This window comes from Osmerus eperlanus, chromosome 3 (assembly GCF_963692335.1).
Source record: "Osmerus eperlanus chromosome 3, fOsmEpe2.1, whole genome shotgun sequence".
Classification (NCBI taxonomy): domain Eukaryota; kingdom Metazoa; phylum Chordata; class Actinopteri; order Osmeriformes; family Osmeridae; genus Osmerus; species Osmerus eperlanus.
In genome coordinates this window covers 6,864,804-6,883,368 of record NC_085020.1, presented here as the reverse complement: position 1 = coordinate 6,883,368, position 18,565 = coordinate 6,864,804, and the positions used below count along the sequence as shown (strand labels likewise).

General features: G+C 49.0%; 3 protein-coding genes across 4 annotated transcripts in view; 1 reads left to right on the top strand and 2 right to left on the bottom strand.

Moving 5' to 3' along the window:
- Window positions 1-720: 720 nt before the first annotated feature.
- On the bottom strand, window positions 721-4,767 carry dbr1 (debranching RNA lariats 1). Its single transcript, XM_062456900.1, has 9 exons — window positions 4,614-4,767; window positions 4,028-4,357; window positions 3,826-3,950; window positions 3,637-3,717; window positions 3,436-3,521; window positions 3,077-3,301; window positions 2,886-2,963; window positions 2,646-2,791; window positions 721-2,487 (listed from the first exon to the last, which is right to left on the bottom strand). Exons 2-9 carry the CDS (start codon window positions 4,222-4,224, stop codon window positions 1,668-1,670), a joined length of 1,758 nt encoding a protein of 585 aa, XP_062312884.1. The 5' UTR covers window positions 4,225-4,357; window positions 4,614-4,767; the 3' UTR covers window positions 721-1,667.
- Window positions 4,768-5,169: 402 nt separating this feature from the next.
- armc8 (armadillo repeat containing 8) lies at window positions 5,170-13,102 on the top strand. 2 transcript variants are annotated; one of them, XM_062456856.1, is made up of 22 exons: window positions 5,170-5,498; window positions 6,573-6,649; window positions 7,368-7,439; window positions 7,723-7,865; window positions 7,971-8,068; window positions 8,163-8,255; window positions 8,463-8,543; window positions 8,684-8,759; window positions 8,911-9,001; window positions 9,125-9,185; window positions 9,379-9,579; window positions 9,704-9,799; window positions 9,913-9,995; window positions 10,209-10,290; window positions 10,426-10,512; window positions 10,597-10,689; window positions 10,796-10,945; window positions 11,025-11,120; window positions 11,223-11,318; window positions 11,448-11,520; window positions 11,679-11,772; window positions 11,865-13,102. In XM_062456856.1, exons 1-22 carry the CDS (start codon window positions 5,454-5,456, stop codon window positions 11,896-11,898), a joined length of 2,022 nt encoding a protein of 673 aa, XP_062312840.1. In that variant the 5' UTR covers window positions 5,170-5,453; the 3' UTR covers window positions 11,899-13,102. The 2 variants fall into 2 exon arrangements, with proteins under 2 accessions (XP_062312840.1, XP_062312839.1); XM_062456855.1 differs by having other exon boundaries at window positions 5,171-5,498; window positions 11,448-11,541.
- Window positions 13,103-15,301: 2,199 nt separating this feature from the next.
- Window positions 15,302-18,565, bottom strand: part of kcnh3 (potassium voltage-gated channel, subfamily H (eag-related), member 3) — a 44,362-nt gene continuing 41,098 nt past the window's right edge. Inside the window, exons 12-15 of the mRNA XM_062456853.1 lie at window positions 17,155-17,411; window positions 16,615-16,715; window positions 16,464-16,516; window positions 15,302-16,330 (exon numbers count right to left, since the gene is read on the bottom strand). Of these exons, the coding sequence (XP_062312837.1) occupies window positions 15,383-16,330; window positions 16,464-16,516; window positions 16,615-16,715; window positions 17,155-17,411 (1,359 nt within the window). The 3' untranslated portion in view covers window positions 15,302-15,382. The remainder of the gene's footprint in view (window positions 16,331-16,463; window positions 16,517-16,614; window positions 16,716-17,154; window positions 17,412-18,565) is intronic.

Genomic DNA, 18,565 nt, shown 5'->3' with positions numbered 1-18,565 from the left:
GATGTATTTATTGAATTGATTTGACCCTGAGTAGGCCTAGAAGATAGTGTATGACATTTTCAGCCATACCCATGAATGCTTTCCTCCAGAATCTATCCCCCCCCCCCCACTGATCTATACACTGAATCCAGTATATATTTTGTTTTACTGCTGAGACTGAGAATGTGTGTGTTTGCAGGGTATGTCTCTGGTTGGCTGGGCCTTCACTGGAAACTGTTGTACAAATGTAATCAGTTAACTAGTGGTGCACAATAGTGATAACATTGAGTAGTTATTGACCCAGCCCCCACAACCACCACCACCTCTAGACTTCACCCTTTCCAGAGATAACCCAGCCATACAAAAGACGTGGACATCTGACATAACTGGATAGGTGTACATTTGTGTGGAGTGATCACCATCTTGCTTATACCCCATCTATACAGCTCATGTCAGCGTAGCAAAGGTGAGTAGCTGAAAGGTGTCTGTTACACGTAGATCACTGTATTCCGCCTGTCATGCGAATGCTAGAATCCCTTCATAGGAGCTCTGTCCATTTTTTTCCTGTCTTATCACGGCTCCATTATTCTTGGCTTTTAATGACTCTTCATTGGGGACTATAAATGACTGGTTGCTTTGGTGACAGTCTGCTTGGTTGGTTTTCTCCAAGGCTTGGCTATAGAACATGAATGACGTGATTTCATTTGACACATTGATACTGGTCCAGTGGGAGAATGCAAATCCAAGTGCAAGAATGGTTTGAAGAACTTTAAAAACAGAAGTGCCTACTACCAGTTTTTTTTCCTAAAGGTTCCTTGTTTTTGACTTGCTCAAGTGTGTTCACAGTGCAGTGTTTAAGAGAAGCATCTCCCTGACATTGGCTTGTATTGTACCATAACCAGTACCCTGGCTCACTGTCATTGGCTCCTTGTATGGTGATAGGAAGAGCCTGTCTAGTACACTGTATTTATGTCTAATTTTAATTAAATTGTTGGTAGTTGATTTTACTAGAGCACATCTGTAAACCTGGAATGAATCAAGGACTAATCAATGTTATGACAACTATTTAATTTTGAGATGGTTATGACAACTCTCTTAAATGATCATGTTTGCTCTGTGTCATGTGTTAAAAGTCCTCAAAGTGGGAGAGACTCAATTTCCCATCAGCACCTCTGTAAAGTGTTGTTCAATAAAGCTGTGCTTTGGCGCTGAGTGCTGAAGTCTCGTCTGTCCCTCTGTTTTCAATCCAATGTAGAGCTAGTCTAATGGGTTTAGAGGGCACCTGTAATATTATCAGAAGGTAGAATACCATGCCAACTAAACTATTCCATAATATCTGAGACGTTTATTGAACGGTCTCAACTGATTCTGAACTTCACACAAGCTTAGGGCAACAATACTGTGTATGTAGTCAGCGATGGTTGTCCAGGCACCTGTTGTCTCTGTAGGCTTAAGACAGATCTTTTAAAGATTTTTTTTTATTGATGTCTCACACACTTGTATACAGAGACTTCATAGTATCCTGACATCCTTGACAAAGATTCAGCACAGTCCAGCATTCACACACAGTATAAAAATTATAAAGTCGTACACTGAAAAATCTATTCTGTACAAACCTGAAAAAGTAAAAAAAATGAATCAAATGAGGGGCTTTAAAAAATATTTTCTTTTAACCTTTAGCTCTAAATCTAACTCTCACTCTCCTCATCTTCTACTGCGGTATAGATGACCTGGTTCCGTCGCTTGATCCTGGGAGTGCTGCCTGTGCTGCTGGGATCTCCCGTTTCTCCACTAGTGCGTTTTGGGATCCGGACCACCGACACTTCCTCTTCCCTCTCGCCCGCCGAGATGCCCTGAGATGGGGGGCTCTTGGCAGGGGAGGAGTGGGTGGGTGGAGGCAGACTCATGGAGAGGGACAGGCGGGATGGAGAGGGGTCTGATTTGGGGCTTGGCAAGACCATACGATGTGGGTGTAGACCTACTGAGGGGCTCTCCAAACCCCCCTTCTCCCCCTCAGCGACAACATCTGAACTCTGACCCTCCGATCCTCCTTTTCCCTCGCCCTGCCCCTCTCCTTTTCCCTCGCCCTGCCCCTCTCCCTTTCCCTCTTCCCCCCCCTCCTCTTCCTCCCACTCATCCTCTATGGTGATTTCGTCTGGGTTGTAGGAGTTGGAAAGGCCTGATGTGTCAGTTGGGTATTCACTAGGCTCTTCCACACTCCCTGTGCTACCACCACCATCATCATCCACCTCTTCCTCCTCTCCAGGGGCCACTCTTTGGGGCCCCTGCCCACCTTGTCCAACCAGGGCATAGATATCAGTGAGGCCCAGGGTGGCACATAGCTCGGTGGTCTGAGGGTTGGTGCTGCAGCTGGGTTGTGTTCGATGCTGGGGGCGGGCAGGGTCGTAAGCGGGCACAGTACGACTAAAGTTGTCTGGGATTGTCAGCTCTCCTCCCAGGTCACTCATCACCTCCATCATGGCTTCCTCTGATGCCCGGAAGTCCCACCTGGTTAATGCATACACATGGGAACACAGGAATCAGCACACCAGCATGTTGTATTGGTCGTACTGAACAGTATACATTGTGTGAGGTTTGAGTAAGTGGGGCCAGTACAATGCAAGTACACAAAGAAGGGAGGGTGGGTTTTTCTTTTTGTGTTTCACCTTGTGTGAAGTCCGTTATTCTGGGGGGGGTTCCAGGGGTGAGGAGAGGGCTTCTGTAGGGCATCAGTTGCCTTCAGAATAGCTAGCCACTCTGGGTCATACTCCAAACCCTGGGAGGAGCTTGGCCTGTCAGGCAAGTCCACTATCTAAAACAAAACGCATGCATACAAAAGTGATTTTGGTTTCAAAACAAAACTTTGGAGAGCTCCAAATTTTGCCTGAGCTGAGAGCTTCCCTCACCTGAAGAAACTCTCTGTAAGGCAGGCACTTGTCCAGTGAGAGGAACTTGGTTGTACGAGGAGCTGCGTCACCTTTAGCCTGAAGGGAAGACAAACAGAATGGACATACTGGCCATTTGTGTATTTAAGCATGTGATTTAACTGCCAAAGAAGTACAGAGAAAATGGGACCAACTGGACCAATATTGCTCACCAAATGCTGCATTAAGGCAGCAAACTTGACATGCAGGTGGGCAGAGAACCAGTAACTGGGCTGCAGGTCTGCCAGGAGTTCAGCAGCAGCCGGACTGCCCAGCGTATTAGACTCAACCTCCTGACGCAGGAACTTCTTCTTTCGCAGGAGCTCGCTTGTGCAACCGTAATGGTAGATCCCACGGGGCCAGTCATGGGTCATGAATATGTCAATGGGCATTTGGAGCTACAAAAGAATCAATGAAAAGGGGGATAGGGTGTTAAAGAACAGGATTAACAGGTGTTTGGGCAAACACGTATTCTGAATGCTATGATGGTAATGACTCTGTCAAAAGACCCTCTCTATCAGTTGTCAGTCACCTGTTTGAGTTTGAAGATGTCAATGTTTCGGATGTGGTAAACACTACGCAGGGTGTCTCTGTTGTATGGGGGAAATTCGTAGTGCCCTGTGGAAGAGATGTAGGCCTTATTTATACTCTATTAGATAACATTTGCAGACACAAGTCATAAAATGACATATCCAGACAGGCAATAAAGACATATCCAGCTTTCAGAGCACACCTTTCCGGTAGTCGTGAGATTTAAAGATTCCAGACTGTCCACCTATCCGTATTCCTTTATACCGTACAACCCCAGCATAACCTAAGGATAGAGGGATGGAAGGACACATTAACACCAGGTACAAATAACATTTTGTGACAAGCTGCAATAATAAGAGCAGCGCAAGGTACCAGAGGCTGAAGTTCTCACCCAGATAGTAGATGTTGGGAGCAACCCAGCCACCATAGGGAAGCTCCTGAAGGTAGTTGGAAGCCTCATGATTCCCGCCAATAAAAATGGTCAATACAGGAGCCTTTTTTTCTCCAGAGTAGTACCTGCAAGAACAAACATTCAACAATGAAACACGTGCATACTTAATCAAACGAAGTTACTGATGAAAAGCGTCACCTACTTGTAGAAAGTTTGCATATGTTTGTACTTGTCAGGTATGGCCATGCACTGCATGTCCCCTTCATTTCGGACAGACTGAAAGTCACCGCAGCACAGCAGCAAGTCCACTTTCACCCCATCCTTCCTCTCCAGGAAGTCAATAGTCTCGTAGATTTTGTCTAGCTCACCATGGCAACATCCTTCCACAGCAATTTTCATGACTGACAACCGCCTGTTACTCCACGTTTCGTAACGGTACTTTGTACCTCTACTAGAGGGCAAGTTCTAGTGCTTCTATCTGTGGACGTTTGACTGGCAGTGTCGGGGCTTCTGTTGTTTTACATATGACAACCTGGAACGATAGATTTTGAGTCAATCTGAAGTAAGATGCACAATAAACATATTTTCTACCTGCTAACATGGCATGAATAATAAAATACATGCAGACCGCGTACCCACGTCGTTTGCAACACAACTTTAGCATAGCCATGTTGCCCCAAAACTAGCTAACTGCGCATGTAGCAGACATAATTCGTCTCTTTTACCCAGTCCAATCCCTGACATGAGTTAGCTTAGCCATGCATCAAAAAATTGATCTAATTACTCACCACTAAAATGAAAAGTTAGGATATAGCTAACCAAGGCTGAAATTTCATGTTAATGCACACAGAGATAATTTCCCACCGCGAGTGGTTAAACCGTCGCGCATGTGCAAAGAGAGTAAATACATTTTTCGTATTCCGCAGCACTTTCAAACAGCAAGGTTATGTGGACACGATCTATTCCTGAAAGTTAAGTCATTACACATGTGACTTCGTTTATTTATTATTATAAATATGAAGTGGTATTATTAGAATGGGCTAACAAGTAAGCTACTATGAATTCCACACAACCTTTTGCACACATTTGATTGACTTGGAAACTGGGTCACATTAAATGATACATTTTTATAAATAGGAAAATGCCTATGCTGTCAAAAAAAAATATTTTTCAAGTTACAAATAATTAATGTATTTGGTTCAGTGCTCTACATTTTAAATTATTGCGTTCAAGCAAATACTAATAATGATTTCCAAACCTTATTTCCAACGAATCAGTCGCAGTATAATGCAAAATATCTGCGCGTTCGCAACTAAATCCCTCAAATTGGCATTTGATTTCTGTTTGTAGCTGGCTCACGGGGGTTAGCTAGCTTGCAACTGTGCTGTCTTCACAATGACAGATGAGCTACAGTCAATAAAATGACCAGACTCAGATCAGATACATTGATGCTCTCTACTCACACACCCCACATAATACTAGTTTAACAAAGAGTTACTATAGCACACCTGAAGTGTTGCTTGATTTAGCTATCTATATTTACTTTTTAATCTATAGGCAGCTGGTCTGGAGGGCGGAGTGTTTGGAAAGTGCTGCTCCGATTGGGGCGCTCGACAGGGGGAAGAGAGATGGCGTGCTTGTTGGAGGCCCCTCTCCGCATCAGCGTGCTATCTGTGAGTCGTCCTCGCATACACTTCAGAATTAAATACATGAACTGCGTTTTTAGAAGGATATGTTGCAAAACTCAAAAAGTATTGTGTTATGTTAGCTAGCAAGGGTTAGCTAGTCGCATAAAGTTGCAAGCTTGATAGGGCTTTACAGCTTGCATGCTAACAAACCAGAAGCAGCAGCAGCAAGGGCGGTCTGCCTGTCAGTGTCACCCAGAATGAGAAGGTTCGCTGATTTCGTTTTAGGTCATGATGACATTAAGTTATTGCTTATAAAATGTACTGAATTAACACTGCCGGTCTGACTTCACCTGGGAGTTTTGCAGCTAGCTAGCTTTCGTGGGTTGTACGGCTACATACTACTGTGTGGCTAGCTAACCAGCTACTACCAGCTACTAGCTGAGCTAGCTTTGCCCAGTTGCCAATGCCATTGCTCAATGCTAGTGGATCTGTCAAGTGTGATTGTGTAACGTTAAGTACCATTTGCAGAACTCGGTTTCAGAATGCACACTTAAAGTAGAAAATATGCTGCCCTTTAGGAACAGTACGTTTGGGAGGATTTGATCGAGTTTTAAAAATAACAAAGCCGGAGATGACAAGAGTAGCTAGCTTGCTAGCTAGTAAAAAACTATCGCATGCTGCTGCTGGGTTGGAAACGCCCCCACCACGTCGTTGAGAACTAGCTACTACTCCTCTCTTTTTTTAAGCAATTTTCAGCAGTCATATAAGTGATTGCAGTGCCATATGTTACCTAGGAAAGTTCTGGACAAGGCTAGTGACCGTGTCATCAATGCTGATGACAAACTTAAACAGATTTATCAGGTGATACAAGCAGTCTCGTGCACTGCTGGATGACACTGAAGGCTTGAACTCGGCGTGTGTGCCAAGAGATAGTCTGTGTTGTGATGAGGAGTGGGTTTATTTCTGGTATGGAGGATCTGAACCAGTCACTTTGTGTAAGAGAGAGAAAGTTTGTGTGTATCATGACTTGTTGGTGTGGGTGGGTGTTAGGCATAGGATGAAGAAGGACACTACTGTGCTTCAGATTGACTTGTTCTGTATTATTATGTTGCCATGCAGGAGGTCACAGCAACTAGTCGCCACTATGTTGACCGGCTCTTTGACCCCGATCCACAGAAAGTGCTGCAGGGAGTCATGTAAGTAAACACAGGATTTACCTGTCTTTCTTTTAAAATGTTTTATGCATCCAGCTGGTGTCTCTTGCTCCGTCTTTTGAGATTGCTATCTGCATGCATGCAACCGCTACTAGTCCTGCAGAAGCACGGCTGTGATTGGTTGCAGAAGCCCTACTGTGTGCCTCTGTCTGACTTATGTCCCTACCTATGAGAGGATAAGAATCTGCCTTGCCAGTGATTGGTTCAGTTTGTCAACATGTGACACTCGTTTGAGGGGGAGAATGTGTCAGATCCATCTGTGACTCGGTCTGTCGGTCAGTCTGTCTATGTTTGTGACTGTCATTATCATTGTTTTTCACAGGGGAGTGTGAGAGACTGTCCATGTGGCTCGGACTCAGATCTTTCCAGTTTTATTTTTAACTCTTGAGGCCAAGCTCTGGTTACGTGTTTATATGGCACCTAGCTACCTGAATGGTGCAGCTGTACTTTTCCACCAGCCCTAGCCCTTAGCCCCAACCCCAACCCAGGGGCTTGTCTAGTCTCATTTGGCCCTGCAATTCAATCTGGCCTTATGATTACAGCATATGTATCAGACACTGTCTCTCAACTTAAAAGCATTTTTATTTGCAATCCAGCTTGTTGTTGATTTGCAAGCCTTCTGAGCCAGTTCTACAGCAGCAGTGTGGCATCAGCTGAGACAGGGGCAGCTTGACTCATGTGACCGTGTGTGTCTTCACAGTGACATGAAGAATGCCGTCATTGGAAACAACAAGCAGAAGGCCAACCTGATTGTCCTGGGAGCTGTGCCCAGGTATATCTCTCTCTCTCTCTCTCTCTCTCTCTCTCTCTCTCTCTCTCTCTCTCTCTCTCTCTCTCTCTCTCTCTCTCTCTCTCTCTCTCTCTCTCTCTCTCCCCCCCCCCCCCTACTTTGTGCCCACTCACCCTACTTGTATGCCTGTGTTGCTCAATGGAATAGTGATCCGGTAATATATATGTATAAACACCTGTCTTCTTGCCTAATCATCCGTGTGTCTGTTTATGTCTGCGCTCCTGCCCCCACCTCTCTCTGCCTCTCTCGCTCTGCGTGTGTCCAGGTTACTGTACCTGCTCCAGCAGGGCTCGTCCAGCTCCGAGCTGCGGACCGAATGTGCGGTGGTGCTGGGCAGCCTGGCCATGGGCACAGAGAACAACATCAAGTCCCTGGTGGACTGCCACATCATCCCCGCCCTGCTGCAAGGTACATCCACACGCAGGCACACGCGACCCCCCCCCCCCCCCCCCCGCTTGTGTCACAAAAAGTGAACCGCATACAAGTGACGTGTGTCTCTGCCCTTCTCCCTAGGTCTCCTGTGTCCAGACCTCATCTTCATTGAGGCGTGTCTACGCTGTCTGAGGACCGTGTTCATCAGTCCTGTCACCCCTGTGCAGCTCCTCTACACAGTAAGCCGGACGCGTTTCTCTCTCTCCCGCACGCACGCTCGTCAAGTCATAAACACGTGTTTTCCCCCTCCACCCCCCCCCCCCCCCCCCACAGGATCCGACCGTTATCCCCCACCTCATGTCTTTGTTGAGTCACTCACAGAAGACCCAGGAGTACATCACCCAGATCTTCTCTCACTGCTGCAAGGTATACTAGCATTGGTGTCTTTCTGACCCCGCTTTTGTCCTGGGTGTCTTTCTTTGTGATCGTACAGGGGTCCAATGTGTGGGTCTGACCAAACAGGGGTCCTAGGGTCTGGTTGTTGTCTGTTTAGAGTTGGCGTCGTATTGAAAGTGGTGATTTTGGACAAACTCAATGTGTCTGTTCAGTGATGTATAAGTTTGTGTTCCTCAGACACCCGAACACCAGACGGTTCTTTTTAACCACGGCGCCATCCAGAACATTGCACCTCTGCTCACCTCTCCCTCCTATAAGGTAATGTTTGTGTGTGTGTGTGTGTGTGTGCGTGCGTGCGCGCGCGCTGGCAGACAGGCATACTAATTCACACATCTATATGCAGGGATACACACCTTTGACCTCCGTTCCCTCCTCCACTCTCTCTGTCTCTCTCACAGGTACGGATGCAGGCGTTAAAGTGTTTCTCAGTCCTAGCCTACGAGAACACTCAGGTCTCCATGACACTGGTGAATGGTAAGGAACTCGCGCTTCTCCTCTCATTCCAGCAGTCAACAGTCGATTGCTACGGTAACGCCACCCGCTAATAGGAAATTGCTACAGTTTGCTGTATCAATACCATGCCACTCAGCCCCCCCCCCCTCTCTCTCTCTCTCTCTGTTCTCAGTGCTGGTGGATGGGGAGCTGCTCTCTCAGGTATTTGTCCGAATGATGCAAAGGGATCAGCCTATCGAAATGCAGCTCACCGCAGCCAAATGGTGAGCGAGGACTCTCTCAGACGAGTCCCCGGTTTGACGGCGACCGTGTTGGTGTTGTGGCTGCCCAGAATGACCCCCCCCCCTCTCTCTCTCTCTCTGCCTGTCTGTCTGCTCTCCCTCCAGTCTAACCTACATGTGTCGAGCAGGAGCCATCAGGACGGACGACAGCTGCATTGTTCTAAAGGTCAATCTAGTCATACTCTGCCCTGTGAAAAAGGACGCGGTCGTGCGTGAACGTCGACCTCGTGGAGTGTCTGTCTCTCGTGTCCTTGCGCGTGTGTGTGTGTGTGCAGCTAACGGCACCGTGTCTCCAGATAAAAGACCTGACAGCGTTGATACGTGGCTGTGTGTGTGTGTGTGTGTGTGTGTGCGCGCAGACCCTGCCGTGCCTGGTGCGGATGTGCAGTAAGGAGCGTCTGCTGGAGGAGCGCGTGGAGGGGGCGGAGACCCTCGCCTACCTGATGGAGCCCGACGTGGAGCTGCAGCGCATCGCCAGCGTCACCGACCACCTGGTGGCCATGCTGGCCGACTACTTCAAGTACCCCAGCTCCGTGAGCGCCATCACGGACATCAAGAGGGTGTGTGTGTCTGTGTGTGTGTGTGTGTGGGACGTGTACATTTGTATGTCTGCAATGCCGATTGGTGAGGTTGATGATACTGACGGTAGTGATGGGGATCATATGAGTTTTCTCTCGCATCCAGTTGGACCACGACCTGAAGCACGCTCATGAGCTGAGACAAGCGGCCTTCAAGCTGTACGCGTCGCTGGGCTCCAACGACGAGGATATCCGCAAGAAGGTAACCTAGAGCCGGTGCCTGCGGTCCCCTGCATGCTGTAGGCTGGCTTCTGTCAGAGACCGCTCGTGTCCGTCACCGCTGTCTGAGGCCTCTCCTCTGTCCCCTGCCCGCAGATCACCGAGACAGAGAACATGATGGACAGGATAGTAAGCGGCCTGTCAGAATCCAGCATCAAGGTTCGCCTTGCAGCGGTCAGGTAGGTCCCTCTCCCCCCCCCCCCCGCTCCTCCCCCCAGCCAGGGAGGCACGTCCAGGCTGCTGCCACGTCCTGTTCCCTCTCGGCTCCAAAGGACGTCCCCCTGTCTCCGCTCGGACAGCACTTGTCAGAGGCCACGTTTTGATGTTGAAATGCGGGACTACAATACCCACACTCCCCCCCAGGGGCTGTAACACAGGCCGTTTGTGTGCAGGTGTCTCCACAGCCTGTCACGGTCCGTACAACAACTGAGGACGAGTTTCCATGACCACGCCGTGTGGAAGCCCCTTATGAAGGTTTGTGGGGGTCATCTATCCTGTCAATTTGTCCATACATATCAATAAATATGTAGTTCTTCCCAAGAGGGCTTTATCTGTGGTCAGAGAGAGGAACTGTGTTTGTGTGTGTGATACTGGTCTGTGTGTATGTAGTTGTTGCAGAATGCCCCAGATGAGGTACTGGTCATGGCCTCCTCTACACTATGCAACCTGCTGTTGGAGTTCTCCCCCAGCAAAGAGGTAGGTACACATGTACTGTCAGCTGCCCCTCCCTCGACACAGCTGGTATGTTCATACACGTGCTAATAATGTGTGTGTCTCCAGCCTATCCTGGAGTCAGGGGTGATAGAGCTGTTGTGCAGTCTGACCCAGAGTGACAGTCCAGCGTTGAGGGTCAACGGGATCTGGGCCCTGATGGTGAGCCTCTCCATCCCTCTTACCTTCTGGGTGTCCCACGGTCTATGTTCTGAGAAGCACAGACTGACCTGTGTGTGTGTGTGTGTGTGTGTGTGTGTGTGTGTAGAACATGGCGTTCCAGGCCGACCAGAAGGTGAAGGTGGAGATTGTGCGGGTGCTAGGCACGGAGCAGCTGTTCCGCCTCCTCTCTGACCCCGACGCCAACGTCCTGATGAAGACCCTGGGTCTACTCCGCAACCTGCTGTCCACGCGCCCGGTGAGACGCGCGCACACACACATACACACACACACACATCGGTTTGGCCCCAGAACTAACAACTCCTCTGTCTCCTCAGCACATAGACCAGATCATGAGCTCTCATGGGAAGCAGATCATGCAGGCAGTCACCCTCATCCTGGAGGGAGAGCACAGCATAGAGGTCAAAGAGCAGGTGAGGACATCTCCCCCCAGGGAGGGAACACTGTGTCAGAGCATATCATGACCCAAGCACCAGTCTGACTTGTCTCTCTCTCTCTCTCTCTCTGCGTTTCAGACACTCTGCATCCTGGCCAACATCGCCGACGGCAACACGGCCAAGGAACTCATCATGACCAATGACGACATGCTTCAGAAAATCAAATATTACATGGTAGAATCCTCCCAAAATACGAAGACTATTCTAATATACTGGGCCAGTGTGTGTTATTTTATTTGTATTTATTTTGTCTGACTCTCTCTTTCTCTCCCCCCCCCCCCCCTTTCTCTGTCTCTCTCCCAGGGGCACTCTAATGTGAAGCTGCAGCTGGCTGCCACCTTCTGCATCTCCAACCTGATCTGGAACGAGGAGGACGGTGAGGGCCATACTTTGCCAGGTGCTCACATGACGGGGAACTCATTCTGGATGTACGAGTGGGTAGTGATGGTCAATCCAACCAGAGGGTAACTCTGTCTTTGTGTGTGTGTATGTGTGTGTGCTCGCGTGTGGGTGTGTGTGTGTGCTCGCTCTCAGGTTCCCAGGAGCGTCAGGATAAACTGAGGGACATGGGCTTTGTGGATATCCTGCACAAACTCACCCTAGCGCCAGACCCCAACCTCTGTGACAGGTGAATACTGCTCCGTAACCCAGACACTCATATCCTTATTATGCGCCGTTGGCCAGTGCGTTCATTATCTTCGTTTCCCTCTACCGTCTCAGAGCGAAGACAGCGATGCAGCAGTATCTGGCGTGACCACGCGGGAGTCCCGGACACCAATCTGACTAACAACAAGGGGGTGGACAGCTGCCATCTTTCTTTTGTGTTAAAAGTTTAATCTTCAGTTTTGTTTTGTTGCACAAAGACACCTTTCACGCTGTGGCAGCCCTCTCTTACTCTCTCTTACACCCCTCCCCCCCGACTGGATACCCCCCTCCGATGCCTGACCGCCCGCCCACTCCAATCCCCATTTTTGGAGCGGTTGAATGGGAACGGATGCTGCATAGCAACGGTTTAAAGGGGCGTCAGAGATTGTGGCTTTTCCCAGTGTGAAGAGGACTTTTTTCCTCTTGGACTTTATTTGAAGAAACAATGTCACTTGCAGCAGCCAACGCCCCCCAGTGGCCTGAAGGCCTTGGTGCTTTGGACTCCCTTCAGAGGAGACTGGAACTGTCTGAGAGCCAGACTAAGGGTCTAACGTGAAGGCGCGGTTGGGGGAGTACATCCTCCTAGTTTTATTTTGCAAAGTAATTATTAATGAATTGATATTTACTATTATTACTATTTTAAGACGCACTTACGTCACAATAGGGATATGTTTGGAAAAAAATACTGCTTATTTTGACTTTTTTTGGTGTTTTCTTTTTTTGTGGATACATCTCGTAAATATATATAAATATAACATATAAATATATTTTTTTGATTTTTATTTTCCCCCTTCTCTGATGTCTTCAGTGTGTATTTGGCCCCTTATTCCTAGAGCATTAGGATGTGAATCCTTTCTTGTACGAAATGTGTATGGTTGAATCTCAATAATTTATCCTTGATTGCTGGAGTTTTGTTCTTAAAACACATTGCAGGAGAGGTTCTAAGCTTTTTTTTCCCAATGTATTTTGACAATAAATCCAAGAAGAGGAGACTCAAGGAACCAAGGGAAGCTTATTGAGATGTAACCCTAGAATAGGGCAGTACTGTGTGTGTGGTCTATGGAGAGAAGCTATATATTCAGGAAGAACCACGGGTGGTTTATCTGCCTGTGCTCCTCCTGTCACCCTCTGTGGACCCACAGGAAGACCACATCAGAAGAGCCACGGAGAGAGAAGGAGCTGCTTGATCCTATGCTTGATTTGTCTCCCACAGGATCTTTCTAGACTGTTCTCAGCCTGACATTTTCAACCTTAATGAAGCTCTGATAGAATGAATGAATGTTACTATTGAAATATATGCAGACCTGACAGATTGAACTGGTCTCTGGTGTGCTTTTGTTCATTGGTGGTGGGGGGGGGGTTTGGAGATCCCCCGTCATTATGTGCCCAGCAGGTCACATGGTGTGGGCTGAGATCTCTTACCATTGTAGAATGCTACTACAGCCTCATATACCTTGAATGTCGTTTCAGCGGCACATGAGAAAATGTGTATGACAGCTAGCCGTCTTCCAGGCAGCTCTGCTCTCAGCCTCATGACCTCTGAACCAGCACGAGCCTGTGATCTTAGAAGAGAGCCTGTGATCTTAGAAAGCAACACTTGTCTTTATTCTTGTCTGATATACCTGGTAAAGTTCTGTAACAGTAAATAGTAAAATACATCTGAAGCCTGAGTGCCTCTGGCAGCAGTCTCTGCCAGGCCAGAAGCAGGCACATTCCTCATGCAGAAATCTGTGGCATGCATTTAACCCCTGACCCCAACCTAGCCCCACCCCTCAACCTCATACCTGAAAGACCGACTCCTCCACGCCACATCCATCATTAAAGCGATCCCCCCACCTCTCAACCTCATAGCTGAAAGACCCACGTCATCCTTCATTCAAGCAATCGCCCCCCACCCCGCCAAGCACTCCTTAACCCATTACAGAAAATAGAAACCAAAATCTTCTCGTTTATATTACAAATAGTAGAATCACCTTGTGTTGTCGCTCACTGTAATGAACTTGAGCAGTTGATGGATATCTCAGTCCTCTAGTTCTGTCTGACCACACAGGGCTCACATGGTCTGTCTATGTCTTAGAAGCCCAACCACTGACAGTTAATGGGGTTCTAATGCTGCACCCTCATGAAGTGTGTGTGTGTGTTACAGGGGCTTCATTGAAAAACACAGATGTCCAGTAGAACTGAATGCTCAAGGGAAGAGACAGTTTCTCCTGACTGATCATCACTGTGACTGGATCTACCTGTGTCCTTGTCTCTATATTGACCTCACTCATGAGGCTGTCTAAGCTCAAAGAAAAATTGCCTGGAAACAAAAATCAACAATAAAAAATAAATAATTGAATAATGAATCATTTAAAGATTAAATTAAAGTGCAGTGTATACTCATAGCAGTTTGGATGATATATGGATATTTTAACCAACAATAGAATGCTTGTGAATCATGATGGAAATGACTGGAGTGTATGTCTGTCTGTGTGTGTGTGTGTTTGTGTGCACGCACTTGTGTGTAATATAAGGAGAAGGCACAAAAGGCTGGATGGCTGAAGTTTGGATAGATGTGGGCAGCTGGGCAGACTCCACCCTCTCTCCTCACCCCAGCCTTCCAAAACTACATCTAGTATCTGTCTTTGGCACACTGACTCTCACTATCTCTGACACCTGGTGCTCAAACACATATCTTGGTGGGTACACAAGAGCAAAATGGATGTCCTTAAGATTATTGATTGTCTCAGTGTTTCAAATGGCTTCTTGGTGGAGCGTGAGGGAATAAGGACTATTTTGTATATTTAGTATTGTGTGTGTGTGTATGTTTTGTGTACGTAAGTATGCACACCTGCACTTGCAAGTGAATGGAAGTGAATCAACCCACCGCTACTTTTCAAGGAGAAGATGAATTAGACGGCAATGTGTTCCAAGATAATAATAATCAAATCAATTCAACGTTTTGAACTTTTAGGTCGACCGTGATGGATTCAAGCGACGGAACAGGTAATAATAAATCCCCATGCGAGAGATTAAATAGGAGTGAAGATTCACAGTCCTGGCTTCATAGAGTCTTCCAGTGTCTGAGACCTCCCAGCACCAGGACAGGAGGCTGAAGGAGGAACATTTGTGTTCGATCCACACTGGAGCAATAAATACAATGTCATTGTGTTTGTGTCAAGTTTTGCTTCTACTGATATGGCTACGTAGCAATGTCAAACAAGGCGACCTGTTAGGTGAGCCCCCGTCCTGGGGGGTCCGAGGGAGGGGAGCTAGAGGAACGTGCTGATGGGTTTAGCCTGTGACGGGTGGGGCTACCTCCAGCGAGGTTGTCCAGGGTCTTCAGGCTGATGAAAGACAGCTGCCGTGCGTCAGGAGCCAAAGGACCCAGGCTCCTCCCCCTCTCTTCTTCTGTCTGCCCACCTGGATGGGAACCACACCGACTCTAAGGTGCTCTTTCATCATCTCTGCTTCTACGGCCCAGTTCCTCAGTCGGTTTCTCCCTGTCTCTCTCTCTCTCTGCCTCTTCTCTCTCTCTCTCTCTCTCTCTCTCTCTCTCTCTCTCTCTCTCTCTCTCTCTCTCTCTCTGTGTGTGTGTGTGTCTCCCTCTGTCACAGAGCTGGCCCCTCCTCGTCTATGAAGCTGATGTGCTCCGTGGAGGATCTCCTCTCCTCCGTCTCCTCCGACTCTGTCCCCCACTCCTGCATCTCCAGCTCCAGCTGCCGCTCCCCCGGGCGGCCCCTCCCCGGCGTGCCCCTCCGCCTCCCCTCCACGCAGTCCAGGGAGAACGAAGAGAGGGGGGACGGGTGCGGACAGGAAGGAGGAGGGATGACGGGAGTGGAGGAGGACGAGGAAGTGCTGGCCCTCGGCCTGTGGTCTCCGGGCGAGGAGCTGAGGGACGCAGGGGCAGAGCAGTGGGAGGCGTGCGGGGGCGGGGTGTCCTGGGAGGGGGGCGGGGGCTGGAGCCCCTGGTTGTTACTGGATGGGCAGGTGGCTCGAGAGTGGTGGGGACCCTGGCAGGGAGAGAGGGAGGGGGAGGAGGACAGGGACAGAGAGAAGGAGAGGGATGGGGACGGGGTGCGGGAGGCCAAAGGGGGTTGGTCCTGACAGGTGGGGTAGAATCCGTTCCTTGGAACAGGGATGTTGGGGAAGAGAGGGGGCCCCTCCGTGTCTCCTACTCCAAGGGAGGGAGGGTTGGAGTGGGCCGGGTTCTTGGAGGGTCTCCCTGGAGAGGCCGGGGTCTGGTGCTGGGCCGGAGCCCTCTGTGGTGGCGGGGTGGGAAGAAGACAGCCGGACAGGTCCACGCCTCCACTGTCTACTCTGTCCAATAGGGAGCAGGACTGGGCGGGGAGCTGAGGAGAAGAGGGCGGGGCCGGGGGAGGGACCACCACGTGGATGCTGGTGGATGGTAAGACGGTGCTGCAGGGGGGTGGGGTTAGCGTAGGAGTGAGGGCGGTCAGCGTTGCTTGAGGTCCAACTAGGAGGAGGGGCCTGAGCAGACGGGTCATTTCCTGGAGCTCTTGGCTCAGCTGACAGACTTGCTTGGAGAGACTGCTCATCTGGGAGGACATACACACACACACACAATACACCCTCACTTAGTTTGGATTTTATTCAAACTCCTATCAATTTATTCATTATGGTTCTATTGAATTTGTACTTTCATGGCCATGGCATTGCTGAGACACTCACCTCTTCACTCAACTTCAACACACTCTTCTTGATCTCTGACTGCTCGAAGCTTCCTACACACACACACACACGCACACACAGAGTCAGAAACAGTGAGGCAGCATGTGCGTGTATATGTGTGAGTGTGTATCTTTGCGTGTGTGTATGTTACCTGGTCCAGGGGAGGGAGGGCCAGCTGGTGACAAACTGGAGCTGAACTCAAACTTCTGGGAGGAGTTGGCATTGATCTCTGTCTCGATCCCGTCTACAAATCTAGGAGGAAAAGAAAGAGCATGAGGGGGAATGCATCAGTATTCAGAGAACACAGATATGTGGAGCTGAGCTCTGCTGTGGGGTGACCTGCCGTTGCCTCTGAAACCCAGGTGTTGTTCCAACACAACCCCACCCCCCTCCCCCCTAACTCCCCCCTCCCACTAAGCACCCGCCTGCCAGAATCCACACCTTCCCCACAGGACCCATTTGTTCTTTTGTCATCTAGTTGCCATAGCAGCCTGACCCCCCTCAGGGTGTTAATCATGAGACATGCAGTTCCTCTGTTCGGCCACCAGGGGATTTACCCGGGCGTACACCAGGGCATACACACACACAAATGTCACTAAGCTCTCTCTTTTCTCGGGATGAGCTCATGCATGTGTATTCTAAGAATCCAAGCAGGTGTGTGTGTGTGTGTTTTGGGAGCAGCATGTCCTACCTGGGACTCAGTTCGGGGGGGGCACTGCAGAAACTGACCACAGGGATCTGCAGGGTGGAGGGCCGGGTGTGTTCAGAGGGGGGGCGGAAGGGACGGGGGGCCAGGAGGGGGGAGCGCAGGGGAGAGTTCAGACCCCTGGTCAGGCGCAGAGGAGAACGGGGAGCGAGCGACACTGAGCCCTGCTCTTCATCGCCTTCCTCATCTTCCTTAATAGAGGGAAGCTTCTTCACCAGGCCTCCATTACTCTCCCAGTCCACCTAGAGGGGGCAGAACAAAAGGAAGGGGAGGATGACGGGGGGGGGGGGTGACAGAATAGGAGGTCATGAGAAATAGAGCTGCTATTGAAGCAAGGACATCATATTTTCTTCACATCAGGTTAGTAACACGTGAGTACCAGTAGGAGGCAGACTCACACAACAGAACACAAATCCTTTTGGTACATACTGTACATCCACAAAGAACACAAGCCCCATGCCTCCCCTTGCCAACTCTGTTCTTGAATGAATAATTAAGGACATTCCTCGGAGTGGCTTAAAGAGCTCCAAAAATGTAAACGCCGGAATTATCTCACAAAGCAGGACTTAGCAGGGACAAGCCAGCGGGGTGATAGAGCAGCTTCTAAAGCCCATGTTGAATCCAGCAGCAGAGGAGGTAAAGAGCACACATACAGAACAAAGGTCTCTGTGTACACAGCTGAGAGGGAACAAGGAGGAGGGATGTACAGACAGACAGAGGAAGGGATGGAAAGCGACAAAGGGATCGGTAGGGAAAACCATGTGTTTGTTTTGCTCCTCTCTGACAAGTGGCAGGGGGGCGTCACGTGGTCGCAGCCAGTGTTGGTCTAAAGGTGTGTGTCTGTATGTGTCTTCCAATGTTTATAGTAGGCTATGTAGGGTGTGCATCTGCTTTGACACGATCAAAGGGAAGCTGACCTTTTATTGTGTGACAGGCTTTAGTCAGGTTACTTTTTACAGTAAGGATTATATGCACTACTTCTCCAAGCTAGCGCACCACACTTGTTTTCTTCTTCCTCTTTTCTTATTTTTTTCCCCTTCTCAGTCCTCCCCCGCTTTTCTCCTCCTTCACAAAACTGACTGTATTTTTAGCTCAGAATTTCTATACTTAGCTCCCAGCCCTCAAGACAACCAAGGGCTGCTTCACGATGCGGGGAACAGGGATGTGTGTGCACGTGCTGCTTTGGGTGTGAGTGTGTGTGTACAGTGTGTGTGTGTGTGTGTGCGCGTGTAGAGTATGTGCATGTGTGAGCTTGTGATCGCATTCATATTCTGTGAATGTCACGCTTGCTTGCCGTGTCAAGACATTTGTGTCCGCAAATATGCAGGAATGTCTTGGTGAATGAGCATATTCGTGCGTATTCTGTGTGTCATATGGGTAGGGAGGCCGATTTAAG